The sequence below is a fragment of the Streptopelia decaocto genome (genome assembly GCF_964273445.1).
Source record: "Streptopelia decaocto genome assembly, chromosome: Z".
NCBI classification, from domain to species: domain Eukaryota; kingdom Metazoa; phylum Chordata; class Aves; order Columbiformes; family Columbidae; genus Streptopelia; species Streptopelia decaocto.
The window spans coordinates 38884133-38906889 of NC_138657.1; the positions used below are offsets into that span (position 1 = coordinate 38884133).

Genomic DNA, 22757 nt, shown 5'->3' on the forward strand with positions numbered 1-22757 from the left:
TAAGGGCTTTGCAACTGTGCTGAACTGTTGTCTGTTCCATATTTGTAGGATGTCTGTTGCACTAAAGCACAAAGTACAGCTGGGGCCAGTGGGTACCACGTTAAGTCAGTAAATAACAGCTGTGCTTGTAACTTAGGTGTTTACTCTCTTGGGGCCATGGTTCACTTAAGTGGAAGAAGGAGCACTTAACAGAGGATGGGAGGGAAACCATAAGCTCAGTCATCAGCATTTATTATGTCACTTTAAAATACCTGCCCCAAAATGTTTGCTTGTGTAGCCCCTCATTTTGCTCTACTCAAAACAGGTTATTTCAGCCTGTGCTGTCCAGAACCTCTGAGAGTCTATAGACTTCTTCCAGAGGGACTAAGAAATCTAAATGTATGTGTACTACACTATAGTTCACACATGTGACATTCTTAAGAGTCTCCCATGGGCAACAGCTTAGGGGACACTGAAGAAGCATTTGTTCAGAGCAGAAAGACACCTTTCACTTTTTTTTTTTGTCATCTGGAAACAAATCTAAAGCCATATTTCTCACCTTCCAGTGCAACTACATTGTTCCAGCCACACTAGTCATTATCATCTTCATCTGCTTCCAGCAGAAGTCCTATGTGTCTTCCTCCAACTTGCCTGTGCTGGCTCTCCTTCTGTTTCTTTATGGGTAAGGGATTTCTCATCAGAAGTATGACTGGGAAGGCTCTTAGCCTTGGAAGGTGCTTACATGATGTTGCTGCTTTTCCTCTTGCCAGGTGGTCCATCACCCCTCTCATGTATCCAGCCTCCTTCGTGTTCAAAATCCCCAGCACAGCATATGTTGTGCTGACCAGTGTGAACCTCTTCATTGGCATCAATGGCAGTGTGGCCACCTTCGTCCTGGAGCTCTTCACCAACAATGTATGTTTCACCAGAAGCTCCTCACTGTCTTGTGCTGCTGTGATCTAGTTCCATGTTGGTGCCATGTTGCCTTTAGCAGCCAATTCTGCAGAAAGGCTAGCCCTGGCCTGTACCCATTAGCTACTGCAGTGGTTTAAACACAGGTCCTGATGGAAATAGGTTAAAGCCTACTTTAGCAATGTTCACAGAATAGTTGAGGTGGAATGGGCCATCCTGAAATTGTCTAGTCCAACCTCTGAGCAGGGTCAGCTAGAGCAGGTTGCACAGGGCCATCAGGTTTTGAACGTTTCCAGGGTTGGAGACTCCACAGTCTCTCTTGGCAACCTCTTCCACTTTTCAGTCACCTTTAGGATAAAAAAAAAAATGTAAAGTCTTGTGTTCAAATGGCATTTCCTATGTTTTCTTCATAATGGATGGTTTCTGTCTACCACAGGCCATGTTAAGCACTCAAGCATTTAATTGCCCTTAGTTTTGCTTCCTGTGACAGATACCTCTCTAACCATATTGGGAACTTAGGCACCTTGCTTCAGTTTTTTCAAAACCAGATGCTTACTGGGGAAGGTACAAGTTCCTCTCATGCCTGTATGCAACACAAGATGTAGCAGCAGGCCATGCTTGACCCACACTGGTGTGAAGTCTTCCCTATGGGAAGAGGTTGACCCTAGGGAAGTTACCTGTTGATTGTACCACTGCCTATGGACATAAGGAGGCAGTCCTTGATGATGGTCTCCTTTGTTACAAGGCGTGTTTTAGTTGAGTGAAAATATGTACATGCTTGAAGCTGAGTGCCTGGCACAACAAGAACCTCTCGTCAGGCTGCTGTCAGTTGAGCCTGTAGCCTAAGACAACAAAGGAAAAGGATTAGATACTCCATTAAGGGATAGGGACAGGCTACCCAGAGCCACTGAGACAACTGGTCTGTGCAAGCACAACTTTCCTGTTTCTTCAACCTGTGGCCTTTTTGTACCTTACCATTTGCAGATGCTGCATTTTAGACTGAGCGTTCAGAAGAACCTCTCCTTTGGTGTGGTTTGCTTGTATTATTAGCGTCTTGAGCAACACAACAACACTGACTGTCCAGAGGAGCCATGGCACTGGCTCATGGGAGAGCATTTCTAACCCTTGAATTTTTGTGGGGTTGCAGTGTTGAGAGAAGTAGGGGACAATCACAACATGGGTCATACTTGGCAGGTGGTGGCTGCTTTCTGCTCATATGGCTCATTGGCACTTGATTTTGTCTTAACAGAAGCTGAACAATATCAATGACATCCTGAAGTCTGTTTTCCTCATTTTCCCCCATTTCTGCCTGGGACGGGGGCTCATTGACATGGTGAAAAACCAGGCCATGGCTGATGCTCTGGAGAGGTTTGGTAAGTGAAATTGTGTATCACAGTAATGGTGGCCTGAACTGAAGAAGGAAAGCTTGAGTCTGCCTGGATGAGCACCCTTTGCTCCTCTGACTTTTCAGGAACTGAAAGTACACAAGTACACATAAAGTCAACTGAATGGTGGGGATCATTAGGCTAAGAGTAAGGAGTGGCTGAGATTCTGGAAGGCTGGATTTTTTTTTTCTGGGATGCAGATACCAGGCCTGAATCACAGTCTTTCTGTGCTTTACTAACCTTTTGAGAAGGTGGCCTAGCTCTTCTTTGGCAAACTGAATTTTCTGGCCCCAAGTCCCAACTTTGCCACAGTAAAAATGTGCATACAGCCACAACTGCTGCCTCATGTGGCCTGTTTCCTCATCATACTGGCTGCTCTCCAGTTGCTGTGGTGCCCAACTTGGTGGGGTCTGTGGGAAGAAAGGCTAGCCTGCTCCTGTTGCTCTGGAAAAGTGACTCTGCTCTTTATCTCATTTTGGCAGGAGAAAATCGTTTTGTGTCTCCTCTGTCATGGGACCTGGTGGGAAGGAACCTCTTTGCAATGGCAGTAGAGGGTGTTGTCTTCTTCCTCATCACGGTGCTCATCCAGTACAGGTTCTTCATCAAACCCAGGTAGGTTGTCTGTTCCACTTCAGTACTGCAGATAGATGAATTTTTCATTTGTGTTCCCCATGAGGCAGGGAGAATATTAACTATGGAGGCCTTGTCATCTTCTGCTAAGGCTTTATCATGTTGCTCTCTCCAGGCCTGTCTATGCCAAGCTGCCTCCTGTGAATGATGAAGATGAGGATGTAAACAGAGAGAGACAGAGGATAATTAGCGGAGGAGGACAGAGTGACATCTTGGAAATCAAGGAGCTAACCAAGGTGACAGGACAGTTCTGCATTCCTAAGACTTGTTGGCACAAAACCATGCAGTTCACCAAAAGCCTCATTCAGAGGAATTTAGCAGGGTTAAAACTGGAGCATGTTTGGAGTGTTGAATATGTATGGCTCTATTTATAATTCTTTGACATTGCCCTTATCACTCTTTTGCTTCTGGTTTCAGATTTACAGAATGAAGCGAAAGCCAGCAGTTGATAGGATCTGTGTGGGAATTCCCCCTGGAGAGGTAAGCTTATCTGTTAAATTCATTGCTTTGCTATTACTGCAGTATTTAAGAGCAACAGACAACAGAGGGTGGGGTAAGATCAGGAACAGATTATGTTCACATTACATCAAAGGAAATTGCCTGGAAGTTGAAAGAGTTTCTCATTCCATGTTTGTTTGCCTTTGAAGAAGGTACTGAACTCTGTATCTGAGACCAAAGGCCAAACTCTGCTACCCTCCAGTGTTTGGCACAGATATGCTGTGGTGGCAACTGCACCAAGGTGACACCACAGTTCATTCTTTTTCCCAACCTAAAGATTTCTAATTAAAATGAAAGTCTGGGAGGCTTTTTTTTCTGTAAATACACTTAAGATTCCCTCCAGGTATCTTGAGGGGCAAGTTTGCTGAAAGTCAGTGCTGAAAATTATGCCGTTCAATCTGTTCTCAAACACACTGTGCTCATCTGCTCTTTTGTATCTCCAGTGCTTTGGACTCTTGGGAGTAAATGGTGCTGGCAAGTCATCCACTTTTAAGATGCTAACTGGTGATACAGATGTCACAGGAGGAGAAGCTTTCCTCAAAGGAAACAGGTGAAAGACTGTGCATCTTTTCTCTGCTTTGTATCAAAGCAGGTTCTTTGCTGCTTTCTCCTCCAGCTTTCAGAGCCTTTGTTGCACTTCCAGCAAGTCTAACCTCTGCCACACTTTTCCCCTTTTCAACTCCTGGAGTTTATTTCAGCCCTTTGCTAAGTCTTGTGAAGTTTTTCAGTGGCTTAGGAAAATTTGGTTTAGTCTGATAGTCACTTCTAAATACCTGTACTCCCACGTTCAAATGTCATATTTAAAAAAAAAAAAGGCTGGGATCTGAAGAGAAAAAAAATAATTTAGCCAGGACAGACTTTTAGGATCTTGTATTTTTGTTAGTTCAGTGATTCTCTTCTGTGAGGACAGCCTGAGAAAGTTGGGTTTGTTCAGCCTGTAGAAGAGAAGGCTTTGGGCAGACCTTACAGCAGCTTTGCACTACCTAAAGGGGGCCTACAAAAAAGCTGGAGATGGACTTTTTAAAAGGGCGTTTAGGGATAGGACAAAAGGTAATGACTTTAAACTGGAAGAGAGTAGATTTAGATTAGGTATAAGGAAAAAGTTATTCACCATGAGGATGGTGAAGCACTGGAACATGTTTCCCAGAGAAGGTGTGTATGCCCCATCCCTGGAAGTGTTCAAGGCCAAGCTGGATGGGGCTTTAAGGAACCTGGTCTACTGGAAGGTGTGCCTTCCCACAGCAAGGGGGTTGGAACTAGATGATCTTTAAGGTCCCGTCAAACCCAAACCATTCTATGAGTTGTTCTATGATTCTAAAACCACTCTTTTACTGTTTCTCCATTTAAAGCCTAAAATAGCAGTGTGTACATGTGAAATCCTAACTAAGGGTTTTTTCTTTTACAGTATCTTATCCAACATCCAGGAAGTCCATCAGAACATGGGCTACTGCCCACAGTTTGATGCTGTTAATGAACTGCTGACAGGGCGAGAGCACTTGGAGTTCTTTGCACTCCTCAGGGGTGTTCCAGAGAAAGAAGTATGCAAGGTAAATGCAACACCATAGGACCCACCCCAGTGATGAACTATTCCTGCTTACGTGCGCTGTCCCTACAACGTGTGTCATGCCATGATGTGAAGCCACTGAAGATCCTGTATTGGTGAAATCTGCCCCTTTTCCTTCCAGGGCAAACCGAAGTTGCTGTATTTGTTCAGTGCTGCCTAGAGAAGTGTACTAAATGAAATGGCAAATACTTTGGGTCCTGCACAGTGGAGGCATTTCTCCACTGAATTACTTCCTTTCTTTAAGAATTTAAGGGCTGTGGAGCTGCAGATCATGCAGAATCTCACCTGCTGCTGAGTGTTTGTTCTTCAAAGACCCAGGGAACAAGCACTCTGCAGCTTAACAGAAGCCTTATGCTGGCTGTTACAGCTTTCCAGTTGGTTGTACTGCATCATTAAAGTGCTGCTATTTCAGCATTCAGACATAGGGTTACACCAACAGTCTTTAGGCAATTAATGACAGCTGCCAGTACTGTACAGCACTCTAATTGCTGTAGATATGACATCTGTACCCAGTGCTTTGGGTAGGGCCAGATCCAGTGCCTAGGATATGTCCTCCAGGTAGCTTGAATTCTTCTTTGAGAGTAGCGATGATGGGTGAAAACTGCAAGCTCCTTCAAAGGTTGCTGGCAAGTTCCTCTGTGTGATGTTCCCACCAGCTCCACGTGAAAAATCATACCCCATCCTGGGTATGATCTGAGTAGTAGCTGAATCTCTTCCCCCTAACACTTTTTAGTCCCCAGGGCAATAATGTCTGCCTATTGGCACCAGGAGTAATACTCCTGAATAATAAAACAGATTGTCCCCATCTGTCTGAAGGGCTGAGATGCACCACAGTGGGTTTGCTGTGTGTCAGTAGTGACTTGTGTCCCTGTTGCAAGCCCACAGCAACTGGAACACTAGCTAAAGCCAGTGATGCTAACAGCACTACACCAGTGGTTAACATGGCTCAGCTGATGTTGAACTCATGCTTGCTGGCCAGTAAGCTGCAGCCATTTCATTTTCAGCAGCAGGATTGCATATATCCTGATTTAGAGGTAAACAAAACCCGTGTCCGTGCTACATTAGATCCCCAGATGTGTGGCCCTTCTGAAAATGTTTTTAAAGCCAAAGCTCATGAGGAAAACATGACTGTGTAGATGTGTGTTTGATTCAAAATGGTGTTGTGCTGTCTCTTGTAGGTTGGCGAGTGGGCAATTCGGAAACTGGGTCTTGTGAAATATGGAGAAAAATATGCTGGGAACTACAGTGGAGGGAACAGGCGCAAGCTCTCCACAGCCATTGCCCTCATTGGAGGGCCACCTGTGGTGTTCCTGGTGAGTCTGAATGTTTAAATACATAATTTGTTACTTAAATGTGAGCACAGAGCAATAAAGATTCCCTGTTTAAATGTAGGTGCAAGCTACAGGTTTCTGTTTTTTAAAAATGACTAAAGACATGGAGGTCTTGAACATGATGCCAAACTGCCAGCTGTGTAACACCTTCATCACCTTAATACTGCTGCAAAGATTTTTATACCTACAAAAAATAACAGCCTTCCTGCTGGACACAAGTAGATCTTACTGTGCAGGAGAATCAGTCTTGTTTTTAATAATTAAAAGAAAATTGGAAATAAATATTTCAAGATTCTTTAGATTAAAATCAAGGACAAACTGTAGAATTACTGAAGTTCATAGTGCAAGAGAAAGTAGTCAAGTGTTCTGTTTAAACACACCAATTGCCTTTAACTTGTTTTATAACTGCATATTTCAACATGTTACAATTGCAGAATAAGCAGTACTTCTCAGTTCTGAAAGAGATGTTTCCTAATTTAAGATTTGGAGTATAAATTATTTTCTCTTTTTAGAAAATCAGTTGAACTTGTTATTTTCAACATTTCCAGTATGCATAATCAGAATGGACGGGTCATTTCAGAGATAAGGTATTTGTTGGTAGAACGTAACAGCAAAACCTGTTTTTGTATCTGTTTTCAGGACGAGCCAACAACAGGGATGGATCCCAAAGCACGTCGTTTCTTGTGGAACTGTGCTTTGAGTGTAATCAAAGAGGGGAGATCAGTGGTGCTCACATCTCACAGGCAAGTAGCAGTTTAATTGTATCATACCCTGGCTTTTGCATCTGTCAGAGATGGATGCTGAACTCTGCATGGCTGCTCTGCCTTTCACTGCTGCTTGCATCACTAATGAAGTTACTTGTGCCTACAGCATGGAAGAATGTGAAGCCCTGTGCACTCGAATGGCGATAATGGTCAATGGCAGATTCAGGTGTCTGGGCAGTGTCCAGCATCTAAAGAACAGGTAGCTATTTTCTTTCCACTTAAACCACAGAGCTGTCTGCGTGTTTAGGGAGATACAGTCAGACTTTGTTTGTCCTGCAGCATTCCTGTTGCTATTCTGGCTATGGGAAATGCTACTGGATTTTAAGCTGTGCTCCTGTTTCAAAGGGACTTAACTCCTGTGCTGGCCATCTTGTTTACAGGTTTGGAGATGGTTACACCATAGTGGTGAGAATTGCAGGGGCAAACCCAGACCTGAAGCCTGTTGAGGAGTTCTTTGGGCATGCCTTCCCTGGAAGTGTCCTCAAGGAAAAGCATCGGAATATGCTGCAGTACCAGCTTCCCTCTTCACTATCTTCCCTGGCCAGAATATTCAGTATTCTCTCCCAAAACAAAAAGAGACTCCACATAGAAGACTACTCCGTTTCTCAGACCACACTTGACCAAGTAAGTTTTTAGTAGCCTGTATGCCAAAAACTTCTTGCAGTGATAGGAATAAATCCACCAATTTACTGGAACTATCTTTAAGGGCATTTTGGCAAAGTAGAGTACTGAATCCTATGAATAGTTCAGGAAGCCAAATGTATAAAATGCCCTGAATTAATGAAAATCCAAGTTGATGTGTGACTTGGCCTTTTTTCTTGTAGGTATTTGTAAATTTTGCTAAGGACCAAAGTGATGATGACCACACTAAGGACCTGTCATTGCACAAAAATCAGACTGTGGTAGACATTGCAATCCTTAATTCCTTCCTGCAAGATGAGAAGGTAAAAGAAAGTTGTGTGTGAGCCAATTTCAGCAAAGAAATTATGAGCAGAATGCAAACTTCCTTTTCCTGGGATATGATACTCCCACAGAGAAGCTAAAGGAAGAGAAAAACTGGACACTCTACTGATAACCATTCAATGCAATGCAATTCAATGCAATGAAAACAAAATTCCTTTACAGGGGCAGTGCCTCATGGAGTCGTCTTGTACTGTTCTCAAGTGAGAGACTTGAACTTAGCTCATTACAGTATAACTCTGAAGCTGTGGTAAAGTACCTACCTGATGCTGTGGGCTTTCAACCATACTGTATCTTGTCCTGTGCAGTATGTTTTTACTAGGTTTGCAAAAATAGTACATTGAGGAATCATGGCCAGTGATATTTTATAGGTATTTTAGACATGCATGTTTTAGCCGTTAAAACATTCATGTCAGGAGTGGGAACTTCCTGGTGCTACATCCATTGCTGGCAATGAATGCACCAAGACTGTTAGTGGCAAGGAAGGTCACCGCCAGTGTTGTAGCCTTAGGTTGTGAAAACTTACCTGATGAGCTGCTTTTCCTAACCTGGTGTAGGTCAGTTAGTGACAAATCTGGGCCCACAAAACTGTACTGTGCAGATGGGATGGGATGGCAAGAGACAGGCCATCATATCCATACATCTCCATCATGTAAGTGGTGATACGCAGAACTGTGAACCCTGCAAATGCACAGGATTGTCCCACCAGCATCACAACTTCACAAAAACCTAGTCAGATTAGGTTATTGGTTAAGTACTCTCCTGCTCCTTTGAGGTACTGCATCAGCTGTATGAACACCTAGTAGTAGGAGGTGGGTGAGAAGCAGACCTAGGGTTTAGACCACAACAGCAAACTCAGTAGTTGTACAAGCTGCTAATGCCAAGAGCAAATTCTAAATCATGAGGTGTCACTCAGACATGTAATATCTGCTCTTTAACCCCTGCTTTGCACCAGAAAGGTACCCATCATCTGAAGTTACTGCTTAGCACAAGCATGTTGCCATTTCTGGCTTTGCCAGATAAAAGTAGAAAGGAGATATAGTTTTCTTTTTTGTTTTTAAACAGTATTATTTATGACTTAAATAGGTAGGTAGCCTAATTAGGGATTGAAAGTGCTTCAGTTGATCTTTGCAGGCACAATATTTCTTTACATTATGTCTGTAATGCTACGCTCTCATTTTGTCCATTCAGCATTAGCTACATTGATGATCTGACCAAGTTCCAGACTTTAGCAATCAGCCACTATATGCAATTACTGTAAGTTGTTCACCTAAAATTTTCCTGTTTGGAAACTGGTATAACATTAGACTAATACGTAAGCTTTTGCTTCTGTTGTGCAGTGTAGTTTCAGTCATTAGGTGATCCCTAACTGGAGAATATCCCCTTACTATACATGTGACAAACTGCTTCAGTAAAAGTCCCCTGGAAGAACAAGAGAGTTCAAAATAGTAGTGCTACAATTACATCAGTTGATAACAGTTTTACTAAACCACAATAGTATTAGAGGGGATATTATGTAGTAAGAACAACCAATTCTTGTTCACATTGTACAACAGTCATGGGGAGAGTATAACTTATGGGCCCCTCTGTCTTGCTTTATTCAGAAATAGGTTCAGTAATGTGGTTTGAACCCAAGTGCAGTTCCTGGGCTATTCCTGTATGACATGCCTCTGCCTTAAATACCCAAACAGGTTCTGCACTACTTCTTGATACTACTCTGCCATGAATCAGTCATGGACCATTTTCTTCTGTGAATGCCCGTAGCAGCCCAACAAATAGTGAAGAGGCTGGCATAAGCCTGACAAAGGTTGATTACATATTTCCAGGTATACTTGGCAACACTGACCAATTCAGCATTTTTTAAAAAATGTTAAATATTTAGCACAAGTTCCCAGTCCCTGCTGTGTCCTCCTTTGGGATTAAGAGCTTACTACATGCTCTGCTGAAGTGCCTTTTTAATACTATTTTTTTTATCTGCATAATATGTTGCTAAGGGGATTGAGAAAGGAGTTTAATGGGGATTGGTATACCTCACTTAAAACATGCTTTATTATTACCTTTATGGCATCGTCACCCTTTGGGGGTGACTTAACAGGATGATAAATACACCAGACTTCCAGGTGCAGAAAAATTATTAAACAGCTGAGCTACAGCCATGACTTCTCTATAACAGGCTGCAGGTATGTTACAGTATTATTGAAACAAGAAGCAGGCTTACCACTGCTAAAAAATCACTGTTACAAATAAGCATTAAGTCATTGAAGTGAAGGGCTCAAGTTCTGCACTGCATCAAACTTGTGCGTGTAGAACTAGAACGAGTTCTAGGAGGATTCAGATTGCATCTTGAAAGGGCTGTGGTTTGCTCTTTGTTACTGCTCATGTAAATTATTAGCATGAAACAACAGTTAAATCATAATCCTCTTTCCTTACCCCACCAAAAAGAGATTATTGATTCCTATGGCCCTGTGACTGTCATGCTCATACAGAGTCTTGCTGTCTATGACAAAATGTTACAGTAAATGTGGATATTAAGCAAACTATTTCACAGTTCTGATCTGGCTTGTTTGTACTGAACAGGCAACACAATGCAACTCTCACATGAAGATTTGTCAGGGAAAAAGTTCAGAGAGCCACTAATTTACTCTTTCAAGTGTGTGTTGGGGAAATATCACTCTACAGTCACATACAGTATATGAACCACTCTTGATAATGAAACTGCACTGAGGTGTTAATTTATTTTAAACTTTATTACTATTGACATGTTGCATCCCTTTTCATGTAGTACACTTGTATTTCAGTAAGGAGTTGTTATATTTTCCCCATGGATAAACCACCACTTTGTGCTTATCCTTCCCTCCTGAATTATAGTTGGTCCTTCATTCCAAGCACTTTATGCTATCTGTAATGGGATCTATTTTTGCACTGGAATATCTGTTGACTTTGCAAAATTCTAGAGAGATTTCACAACTGAAATTTCTAAGTTAAATCCTTAAATGGACATTTTCATTAAAGCAAAAAAGTATATATATTTGTATTTGCTAATAACTGTTATGTGAAGTATTAAAAGGCACTCTAATTGCCTTGTATTAAGTAAAAAAATAAAGCTATTATGGCACCAATGGTCTTCAGTGTGTCACTTTTGTATATGTTCTTTTGAGGCGTGCTTGTTAGAAGCTCTTGTTTTGCCTGGTTTTTTTTTTGTTGTCAACTTTGATGCATAATGTGCAAACAAGTTCCAGTATCTCTGCAATTTAGGATTGGGCACATATGTTTTTCAGGTAAGTGGGGTGGCACAAGAATGGAAAGGCAAGTGCTACTTCAAGCTTCTAAAGTTAGTGAATAAAAAGGTCTCTAGCAAGTCCTGAAAAAGTGATCAGTGTAACTGTCAAATCCAGCTGCAGAGCATGACAAACTTATCTGCATATTTAAATCCCCAGTCAGGCACCTGCCTCTAAATATTTACATTATAGAAATGCATCGTGTTGCAACTATTGATAATTGTTCCTCCTATTTGCTAAAAATACGCCACACCTGTTTCATTGACAAAGAAGTTATATTTGAGTATAAAGATGCTGAAATGCCATAAACTTAGCTAATCCTTAGCTAATATCGAATTAAAGGAAGATCAGTCAAGACTAAGTTGATTTTTGAACAGCAATTTACAAATGAAAGCAGAATAACAGTCCAATTGCTTATAGGAAAACTGATGTTAAAAATTTTGTCTGCTAGTGCCTGTAGTCCCCTATCAAGCAATTAAATTCCAGAATCCAAACAATTCTTGAAGTTAGACTCATCTGGAAAATCCATCCTGAGATAGGAAATTTTAACTGTTGCCTTGGGTTTCCTGTTTTAATTTAGTGTCCAGCCGGTGGTGTTTGATTTATCAACTTCGTGTCAGAGAACAACAAACTTTGGAATAAAGCACACCTCTCATATCCTGACTATTTTTTACTCTCAATACTGGTGACAGAGAGTTTTACGTTAAAAAAACCGCACTGTTTTTAGTATGCTTCACTTCATTCCGGTAACCAATAAAACAATTTTGGCACTCACACCTGGTTTTGTCATTAAAAAAAAGTCATCCTTTGAGCTAACTGCCATAAGGCAACATTGTGAATCACTGTGGTAGTGATTGGTTATCAGCTGTTTATACCTTTTAAAGTTGATTTATGAAAGAGAAGACAGTGCTATCTGAAGTAGTGCTTGTTCCACCCTGAGCCTGCTAAGGATGGCTGTTTTGGAGGGAGTATCAAGACTTGGATATAGGAGCTGGGACACATTATACTCCCTTAACTACAGCAGCTGAATCCTGTCCACCTACCTTTGATGTAAGCATAATTGCCCACAGCTGGTTTTAGTGCTTTCCGCAAGATCTTAATGCACTTTACAGAAGCAATAATCATAATTAGGCAGACTGCACAAAGATACTTCAATTGCTCATTGCAGGTCAGTCATTATCTGTGGAAAAGCCAGTTTAATGACCTTTACATTGCAGAAGAGGGTGCTCTGTACCATGGTATGTGAAGTTTGACTTTTCAGCCTTTGTGCCCTCTGCCCTGCTGCTATTACATTTACTCCAGCTTACTGTTTCTGAAGCAACATTTATCAAGACTGTTGTTGACCAAAATAGAGGGCCTGTAAAATCCTGTACTTTGAGAACAGGGTTTATCATTTCACAGTTTAAAAAAGAGTAAGGGCTTGAGCTGTAAACTCTAAAATATCATGCTTTGTATAAATTTATTTGGCTTTTAACAATCTGGCAAAAAGTATTTCAGAGAATATAAGCACATGCAGATCAGCTGAGTTTGACTGCACAATTAAACAAGACGTGCTAAGCAACTTCAGCATCCTAAACAAATATTAAAATACCTAAGGCAAAGCGTTATGTGTATAACCAACAGTTTTGAGGCAGTGTTTACTGAATGAAAAATGGCTGAAGTGAACTATACAAGATTGTGAATAAATGCTCACATCATGGCAGATTTCACCAGGATACAGTACCTGGCCAGCTTCACTACTGCACCTTCTAGGTGCTATTCCAGCCACACTAATATTTTACATTACTTAAAATTAATACAAAGCATTCCAGTGAGAAGTCTGATTAAAACATAACTGGGTGACAGATGTGGGGGCATTTCTTTTTAAACCAGTATGCAATAGCCAAGATGTAGGTTATGAAAATTATACCAGCCCTGAGCTTTAATGTTGGAAGGGAGCAGTTAACTTACTAGGTTTGGTGAGTGATCTAGCTATGCAGAAAATTCTTAAGAACTGAGCAGTTAAAAGACAGATGAAATGTGGTTCATGCCAGAAGTGATATGGCTTGAGTTCTTTTTCCTGGGGATGTAGGAACATCATCATTAAGTTCTGTTTAGCAATTGCTAACAGGGTACAAAATTTTACTGATTTACAGTGCTAGTGATCAGTATTTTACATCCATTTATTGTAAACTGAAAAACAGCTTGGTTCACGAGGGTATGACAATCCATGTGATGGCACTTGACAGTACTTCTATTTTGTCCTTTCTGCCATCAGTGACATCCTTTAGAAGAAGTTTACTTCAGTGGTGAGCACTGAAATGGAATCAGGAGCATATTTTGCTGGGGCTCCAAGAATTTGACACTGTCCTGCACTGAAATTAAATGCAGATTTTATTAACACAGTAATCCAATGAGAAACAATACTTTTGTCAGCATGCATGCAGGTAACACTAGTGAGTTCTCTGGAATCATGATCTCTTACCAGCTGCTACCACTCTGGCATCTTCATGGGCACTGCGCCTTCCTACTGCCCAGTGATCTGGGCTCTCGTTCCACCAGATCACGTGGACTGAGAAAGTACAAATACAGTCAGCTGGATATTGTTATGCTGCAATACAATATTTGTTTAAGTCCTAGCAGTCTGTCTTCACCTGCTAGATGCCTTGCAGTTAGCAGAAACAATTATCGAGGCAAGTACATGGTGGCATGATCCTTTGCTGAGCCTTTAGAAGGATTTACTCTTTAATATCAGATTGGAGAGTCACTTAACAAAGCAGCACCCGGCTTAAGCCTATAACTCAATACACAAAGCTGCGTTCAAGGACTGTTTGCAGGACTCTGGTGATCCATACCAACATTTTCATTAAGCTGGCCAATCCTGATCAAGGGTAAGGGCTTGCGCCTCTCACTCCACCCCTTCCCATTCCAAAGTCTCTATTAGAAATTGAGTAGTACCTGTGTTAAGTAATCCACATTCTGTGTGGAAAACACCAATCAGCTTGGTGTAGCCTGTGTTGACATGAGCATTGATTGCAGCTTGAAATGCCTCACCCCACAATGCTGGCCCACCAGGCTTCACCTGGAATGTAATCCATTCATATACTCCTGGAAGAAAATGCAAAGACAACCTCAAGGAAGGAACAGCAAACTAATATGCTGGTTCTCAAACACTGTATCGTGGCAGTGATGTTTTTATGATTAAAGCAGTACTGCAATTCCTCGCCATTTGGGAGCAGCAAGACACAAAACTGACCCTTCATCCCAACATGCACAACATCTCTCAGCTTCCAGGGACTCAAAAGAGCACAGGCAAGCAGCTTGCTAACTGGAGCTAGTTTGAGTGTGAATGTAAGTATCTGCGCCTTGGGGAACATGGAGCTCCACAAAAGGCCCAACTTAGCAATTTCCAGTGTTGCCTGGAAATCTCAGGAGATTCAGACTGTTGCAGAAATCACAAATACTCATACATATCTGCAGGATTTAGATGGCTGATTGAACAATGCAAGGTGGTCTTTTTGAAGACTGGTGATGGTTCCTGGCATTGAAGTGGTTTATGAGATTTTAAACTCCTTTGACTCCTGGCAATTGGTCATGGAAAGATCTGAAGGCATAACCGACAGACTAGCACTAGATTAACGTCTCTGCTCTGCCAATCGATCTCCCTTGCTTGTAGACAAATGGCATGATTTACCAAGAAATTTCAGTCCTGCTACAAGACATGTAACATGCCTTCTTTGTATTCACATAGTTACTCCAGGTCACAACTGTTGACACTTTAATAGAAGGTTTGCCACTTGCTGTATGGCAATGTATGTCTGGTCTCATTCTCCAGCAGTGGGCTGGAGATGATTAACTAAAAAGATAAAGTGGTTGAAAAGTCAGCTCTCCAGTTTTAAGAGAAAACTGGACTGCTTTCAAATTCAATTGTAACAGCATAAAGTTTAGAATCACAGGGAAATAAAGAACAAAAAATACTGTCTGTGTGCACACACTGAGGGCTAAAGCAAGGCTTGTTCGATGTCATTCCATGCAACCATGTGTGCAAATGTTCATAAAACAAGTGACAGTCAATACTATCAATAACACATTTGCTACACAGAGAATTAAACTATGTAAGGACAGGGCTTCCACACCTAATCTGTGATTGTTATAAAGTGTGCTTGACTTGCGTGTCTCTTTAAAAAGTAGGGTTTTTTCTTGTTTTCTTTTCTTAAAGCTATTATGTGAAAGAAGCACTAACATCAAAGCAAATTGATAAAACAGAAGAAAACCTCTGTAAAAGAGAACAATCATTGCCTTAGTGTCTCCAGGAAATGCCCTCACACTGATGGATGGACAAAGTGAGTCTGGGGTGCCTGCTCTGGCCACTGCTAGAGCATTGCCATTTCACACGTTCATTTAGGCAATTCACACACCTTTTTACAACCTTAATGATCAGGACTGTAGTCAGCTATTGGTGTGAGTGTAAAATCCTTAAAAACTTTGTCCCTCATCTGTGTTATGTCAACTTTTTCACTTGAGTGTAGGTACATGAACTTGGTACATAAAGGGTTATAAACCCATGTAATACCTGGCTTAAACTTTAAGCCATTTTTTGTTAGTCTGTCAGCATCGATACCTTTAATCAGCAAAAGAGAAGATAAGCTCACCCCCTTCTTTTGGAGGCTTCCCCAGTTGACACCAGGGTACTAGATAAGCAACCTCATTGTGCTGCTTTTCTATCAAGGGAAGAAGTCGGGAGAGTAATGCTTCCTGCCAGGCTTTGTCATTGGCTAGTGCTTGCCGGACTGCAGTTCTGTGGGCAAAATTATCTGCAAGAAAGGAAAAAAGAATAAAAAAAAAAAAAACAAAGAAAAAACCCACCACACTTAATGTCACACCAGTCAATCAAAATGTATAATTACAAGGAGGCAAGCTGCTTTTAAGTTAGTCTGACATTGACAATTTTAAACAGTGTATTAGCTCGAAGCAGATGTGGCAAGTTTCCTTTAAATTCTGCAAAAATCTTTGTTTTAGCTCTGAGATTTAAATGGTTTCAAGCCAAATCAAATTTTCCAGTAAATTTTATAAAAACGTTAAAATATATTAAGCGATGTTACCGTTAAGAAAAATTCATTTATGGCATCTGCAGGGACTATTGGGTGTAGCAACTATAGGGATAAGGAGATTTGGAGAAAGCACAGCAGATAAGGGAGTGCAGTGGAACAGAAAATTCAGAGGGAATATTATGCTACCGAGAAAAACAAAAAAAAAGAAAAATATGACTTTTTGCTTGTATAAAATGACACTAAAATTACACATGTAGAAGTAATGTTTGTTTGTTCAGCTGCACAAAAAAAATGTGAAATGCCCCAAATCTAAACCTTTTTTTATTTTTTTTTAATTAAAAGTAAATTCACTGAATTGAGTGTGTTTGAATTTCAATTGGTTAGGCTGCAGTGGCATCTTAAACAGTATCTTTATGCAGACAGCTTTCAATTATATAAGAGAAAAATCCATCATCTGAGAATGGGAAGAACCTTGAGAAATACTAGTGCCTTGGAACTAAGAGAAAAATATACTAAGTTTTAACTACTGAAAATATATAAGCAGAGGGCTGATGAGTCAAGGAGAAAGGATGTTGACCTTACACATGTAGACACCATTAGGAAAAGAAAATTACTGGTTTTTCCTTAGTTTTGCATTTTAAAGGTTTCTCAGAGATTACTAAATCTTTCATTTGTTTGTTTAGAGAAAGAAACAATAGACGAAGCCTAAAAGTTCTGAGAAACAAGACAATTTATTAACCATAGATGTATGCGACTCTTCATTCTAAGTAGATACTGTGAACATGCTGGATTTCAATGACCGGACTGAGGACTTCAGAAACAAAATTCTGTCTCAGCATACAGATTTGTCTGAGACTGCAGCAGGTAGACAAAAAAATGATACTGGTGCACCTTCCCACCTCTCCATAACCCAAGAATCAAGTTCCCTTGGGCTCTGCAAAGAGCACAGGCCTCACACCTAGTTTCTCACACAGTGGTAGCTTTTCTTGTTCACCACCCCAACAACATAAAAAGCTGATTATACTGCAAGAAGCCTGTTGCTACGAAGCCTGAAGTGGCAATGAAACACTTTGCACGCTTGGGTATCCCGAGCTGGTGGATCAGCTCCCACCTCAGCACAGCCCAGCTACAGAAGGAGTTTAAGCACACAAACCACACGCTCCATGTTTTAGGGTAGTGACTGTTATACTGAACTAAAATTTGACAACAACTATACATCCATATAAACATGTACAGACTGCATGTGGATTGTCTGCATTTGTATGTATTATTAAGGACACCTCAAAAGTTTTTCCATCCACTTTGAAATTCTGAAGACATTTGTGGTTCAGGAGTTTAAAAAGTTAAAGTTAAAAATATTTACCATGAACAAAGCACTCTGTGGCAGTTCCTCTATTATACCCATTTTGAGCAGAGGTCGCCATTTAAGTCCAGTTCTAACCCTCTTACCCTGGCATGTCAAAATTGTGCTGACAGGCTCTGCAATGTTCTTGTCAGTAATTAGTACAGGAACACATGTTTTGGGGACATGTTCTTACAGTAAGAGCAGCAAATAAAAGTGGGGTAAACATTCTTCTTGCATACTTGCCTAGGAGACAGGGAGCAGAGAGAGAGCAAAGCAGCACCAAGGGATGCTGAGCATACCGTACTTCCAAACGTGGACCACCTTATTCATTGCACCCAGCTCCGCAGACCAGAATCCCACCAGCTCTGAGTGAGCTGTGCGAAGGTGAAAGTACTTGTTGCAAACTTCCACAAATTCCTTCATCTTCGATGGCTTAATATTGTATGTACGGATTTCGTAGAAAATGCTATTATTTTGCCTAGGCCCTGTAGCAAGGGATGCGAGTACCTGAGAGAAAATACTAAGAAAAATAACTAAAACTAATTCTCAATAAAGAAAATTACCTTACACCAGTATTAGCAAATTACATATTGTTGGCGAAAGAAAAAGATACCAATGCCTGGGAAAAGACTGGTTCCTTCAAGCACAAGATTGGAAAGTCTGCATTCTTACCCTTCACTGGCTGCTTCCCAAAAGCTGGTCAAGAACAGTTTTTCTATTCGTATAACATAAAACCCTTCAGAAGTCCAAGAATATGCTTACTTTTGCAACTGCCTCAATAACCTGGAACAAACAAAACTAGAAAAATCAAGGCCAAACCAAATAATTGGCCTCAGCCCATATTTACACAGAGGTGGCTGCGGGATGGAGTTTGGACAGGTCTTATTTTACAAGCATCAGCAACCATGTACACCATATAGCTCAAGCCACAAAACACCGATGGCCAAGACCAAAGGTCTTGTTTCCTAACGATCCTCTAGAGTATTACACAGCTAGCGCTGGTTGCCATGTGTCACAGCTCCTTTTAGTATTTACAGATCCGCACAGGGTCCTGAACAAACAGTAATCTTGCACCAGTGAGTGACCCATCTAACCGCAAATTTCTGCAAGAGAAGACTGGATGTTTTCTGCTGCTCCATTAAATACTGGACTCCTGCTGGATCATTTCTCCTTTCCAAGGAACCTGTCACACCATTCTGGAGAAGATCAGGGGCCGATGCTCAGCACAGGGCGCGCCCCTGCGTGAAAACAGTCCCCCTACCGAGGATGTCGCGACAACGACAGACCCCGCCCCTCCCCGCCCCCATCGGCCAAGACCCCGCCCCCGCCGGCCCAGACACGCCCCCGTCGAACGAAACCACGGCCCCGCGTCACCCCAGCACCGGCCCCCGCCACACCCACCGCACCCCCCGTCACCGCCCCGCCCCGCGGCTCGCAGCGCCGGCCCCGCTCGCAGCCGGTACCGGAGGGCGGGCCCGCGCCCGAGCGAGGCGGGCGGCGGCGGCGAGGGGCCGGCGGAGCGCTCCCGGGGGCAGCATGGCGGGCACCGGGCCGGGCAGAAGGAAAACGCCGCAGTCCGCCGGCGGTTGCGTGGAAATGCGGACGGGCGGACCGCCCCGGGGGCGGGCCAGGGCGGTGGAGCCTCCCTCGGGGGGACGGCCCATGAGTGGCCTCTGCTGCCCGCCCCGCTGCGTTGGTCAGCAGGGAACTGAACCGCGGTGGCGGGTGTTTAAGTCCTGTTTTTTACTGCGCTGTAGTGGGATGGATGGGTGGATGGGTGGGTGGATGGATGGATGGGTGGATGGGTGGGTGGATGGATGGATGGGTGGGTGGGTGGGTGGGTGGATGGATGGATGGGTGGGTGGATGGATGGATGGATGGATGGATGGATGGATGGATGGATGGATGCCTACAATGTGGTACCTCTGTCTCTACCTGAGTGCCTGAATACAATAAAAAAGCAGCCTGATAGCTTGAGGACACCTGCAACTCTTTGTCCCCAGAGGTTGCCTTGGGGCAATTAAGTCAGTAAGTCACCGGGCCTCCAGCATTTGCAGGATCAAACTTCAAAATGTATGGACACAAATCTTCCACCCACAGTCCTCCTCCAGAAGAAAGCCCTGTGGCTTTTTTCTGTAGCATTTTTTGGGGTAAATCCAAGCTTTATGCCAGGAATGCTCAGTGCTGAGCACTGGCACCCCATTGCAGCTGTACGCCCGACCACATCATCCTTACTACCACATGGTTACCTAGAGGTGGGATTTTGTCATGGCTGAGACTGAATTAAATATCATTGCTGAATTAAATATCATCTATAAGAAATGTAAAGGTAACTTTTCCATTGTTATCAGTGCATCCTGTGTTTTACCTGTGGGAGACAAATCAGCTCATAGCAAAGGGTGCTCTATGAAAGACTGCCTGAATTAATAGCCTAGTATCTTTCATTATTATTCTTAATAGGGCTAGGGCATTCCTTCCTCCACCCCAAGTAATTGATTTTGCGGGCCTTAAGGTGAAAACAGAAATGATGGACTTGTGCCTGTGGAGCTTCCATGCTCTTTCTCAGTTATGGACACTTTTTGTTAAAGACAAGCCTAGGAAGAAAGATTGTCTAAATTAAAATGAGATAGAAAAAGGAGTTCTAACGGATATATTCAAAGAGTGGTGTAGGAAGAATAAAGCATCTATATATATGTTTATTTGTAAGTGATATTCTTCGTTACATTTTTTATATCAGAAGAACTGAACATGATACATGCTGAAGTGTTTTTGCAATATGGCATGAATAATTTGCATACTTTCTGCAGCAGAACACCTGAAGTGTGATTACTGAGGTAGTTATTGCCCATTTAAGATTAGTTTAACATATGGGTTTTTTTCACATATGAACAAATTGTATTTCAGCTGAAGGCAGAGAATGAGATAGCAAACTCCAAATTATTTAAGGTTCTCCTTTGTTTATCTTATTATAGAGATGAAGTAATGTTGTTCATAGCCATGTTGTGTTGGAATATTTCTTCCCATTTCATAAAGCTTTTATTTTTATTGTTTGAACATTTCCTGTGTTTTCTTTCTCACCAGAAATGATCACACAAGTCAGGATTTTTTTTGAGTAGTCATAAAAAACAGGTTTTGTTCTTGCTAACCTGAATAGTTAAGAAGAAGCTTTGATTTTTTATTTCTTTTTGAGTAGTCAGGGAATAGAAAGGTGAATGTGATGTTTGTATTTGAGCAAAACAGTTTAACACACTGCAGAGCTAAAATGCATAACAAACTGCACTGGAACTCAATGAAAGCCTGAAATGATTCCCTGAAACAATTCAGCAAATTATTTTATCAGCAAGTAAATTTGAGAAAAGTGCTTCAAAGTGCAGCTAAGGAAGAGGCCAAGACAAAAATCGAGAAAGCTGTTCTTTCAGATCTGCCTTTTTGCCTGGAACTGAAATTCACCTTACCCCCGGTATTTTCCCTCTCATGCCCTTCAAGAATTCCAGAGGTATATCTTTCTTTCCATGTGAATGTGTCAGAGCCAGTGTTAAAGTGAGGAGATTGTACCTCCAACTCTTGACTGCCACTTGCAGGTCTGCCTGCCAGTCCACAGAATGGTAAACAGGAGCTGTGCTTCCTAGACATGCATTTCACAATTTACAGATGGTATTGGACAGCTGGGAATGACAGTGTTAATACTGTAGAAGAAGTAATAGTGGATAGTATCTGTTACAAATGCTTTTTGATGGGAAGTTTAAATTTTGGTACTGAATTGGTGAATCAAATGAAATTTTCAGTTTATGTAGCTGTGACTGCCAGAACTGCCTGAGTTGCAATGGTTTATTAACAACTTTTGTTGCTGATGGAAGCCAGAGCTCCATGGAGGCAAAATGCAAGGTGAATTGTGTGCATTAGTGCATTTATGTCTTGTACTCTCTGCGTGCAACATTTTCATCCATTTTTGTTTTCCCACGGAACAGGAAACACTTCGATCTGTATGTGACTTGTGAATCTGGGCAAGCATGGAACAGGTTTTTTTAATTTCCTTTTTGTTGTTAGTGAAGATGGGGACAGTGAAAGAAAGGTAACCATCTATACCAAAAGACTTAATGCTTTCAAGAGCAGCTTAAACTTCATTGGTGATGTCTGCCTGAACACAGAGAAGGTAACTCAGAGTTTTGGAAAATGAGAAAGCACGGTACTTGCTCCTTTGCTAGGTGATATGTTCCCATTTGTCAGTCACAGCTTTCTGTTTCCTATTGCATGGAAGATAAAACAAGGACGTTTCTTTCTGTTTTTCCATAAATCCTTCACCTTAAATTCCCTTGTCAGAAAGGCAATTTTCAAAAGCACAGGAGGGTATAACTGACCACTCATTTTCAATGGCAGTAGGGTTTCTATTACTTAATGCAGTGTCATTGGTAGGCTTGAGGGAGGTGTGCATGAGCTTGTTTAGTCTAAGTGGGATACACTGGGTTTCCACTGCTATGTTTTCATTAATCTCTTGTGATTAGTGCTACCCTTCCTGGTAGTTCTGCTGTAGTTCTGGTAGTTCTGCTGCTGAGTGGGCAAGCAGCAAGTGATTTCCTGGTTTGCATACAACATTCCTGAATGTAATGCATCCTTTTGGTATGTTCCCAGTAGGCCAGAACATGTAAATATCCTCTGATTTTCATTCTCTCAGCGGTTGCATGTGAAAATCTAAATAACACCTTATCAAACTTGGTATTTCTTCCCTGGTTTTCCTAACAAGTTTGCATTCCTCATCTCATGAAAACAATCTCCATTGTATATAAATGTTTATTGTGTGGCACCCATGAGAATACTTAGAAGAATCAGTGTCATCTCTTTGTTTACCAGTGGTAAGAGTCACATTAGTGTTCCTTGTACCCAGGGCCTGAGGACATGCTTGAACCAGAGTCGTGTTCAGGTGCCCTGCCAGGCAGTGAATGAGCATCGAGAAAGTTGGTTTCATGTTTTTGTGTTGCTGGAGGAGGCAGTGTGAGAGCATTGTAGTACTTTATCTCTCTGGGAAGCAGTTCTGTGCTCTCCACTCTGGACTCATCCACTCCACATTCAAATACTTGCTGGTA

The 22757-nt window shown here is 41.8% G+C and overlaps 2 protein-coding genes across 6 annotated transcripts in view; one reads left to right on the plus strand and one right to left on the minus strand.

Moving 5' to 3' along the window:
* The window catches only part of ABCA1 (ATP binding cassette subfamily A member 1), a 98006-nt gene extending 86880 nt beyond the window's left edge, over positions 1-11126 (plus strand). For all 5 annotated transcript variants that reach the window (XM_082075329.1, XM_082075328.1, XM_082075332.1 and 2 more), the window contains 13 exons: positions 546-661; positions 750-894; positions 2141-2264; positions 2759-2888; positions 3022-3142; positions 3324-3386; positions 3848-3954; positions 4810-4951; positions 6147-6281; positions 6939-7042; positions 7170-7262; positions 7444-7687; positions 7888-11126. In XM_082075329.1, the coding sequence (XP_081931455.1) occupies positions 546-661; positions 750-894; positions 2141-2264; positions 2759-2888; positions 3022-3142; positions 3324-3386; positions 3848-3954; positions 4810-4951; positions 6147-6281; positions 6939-7042; positions 7170-7262; positions 7444-7687; positions 7888-8028 (1665 nt within the window). In that variant the 3' untranslated portion in view covers positions 8029-11126. The remainder of the gene's footprint in view (positions 1-545; positions 662-749; positions 895-2140; positions 2265-2758; positions 2889-3021; positions 3143-3323; positions 3387-3847; positions 3955-4809; positions 4952-6146; positions 6282-6938; positions 7043-7169; positions 7263-7443; positions 7688-7887) is intronic.
* Positions 11127-12727: 1601 nt separating this feature from the next.
* On the minus strand, positions 12728-19377 carry NIPSNAP3A (nipsnap homolog 3A). The gene is made up of 6 exons (XM_082075333.1): positions 19140-19377; positions 17976-18183; positions 15933-16094; positions 14239-14388; positions 13766-13852; positions 12728-13655 (listed from the first exon to the last, which is right to left on the minus strand). Exons 1-6 carry the CDS (start codon positions 19338-19340, stop codon positions 13579-13581), a joined length of 885 nt encoding a protein of 294 aa, XP_081931459.1. The 5' UTR covers positions 19341-19377; the 3' UTR covers positions 12728-13578.
* Between the last annotated feature and the right edge of the window lie 3380 nt (positions 19378-22757).

Excerpts from the sequence above, each read along its gene's own strand:
- NIPSNAP3A (XM_082075333.1), bottom strand. The coding sequence starts at position 19,340 with ATGGGCCGTCCCCCCGAGGGAGGCTCCACCGCCCTGGCCCGCCCCCGG. Across the intron at positions 14,389-15,932 it reads GAAGCCTCCAAAAGAAGGGG|GAGTATATGAATGGATTACA; the intron begins GTGAGCTTATCT and ends ATTTTCTTCCAG. Across the intron at positions 13,853-14,238 it reads ATGTGGATTACTTAACACAG|TCCACGTGATCTGGTGGAAC; the intron begins GTACTACTCAAT and ends GTACTTTCTCAG.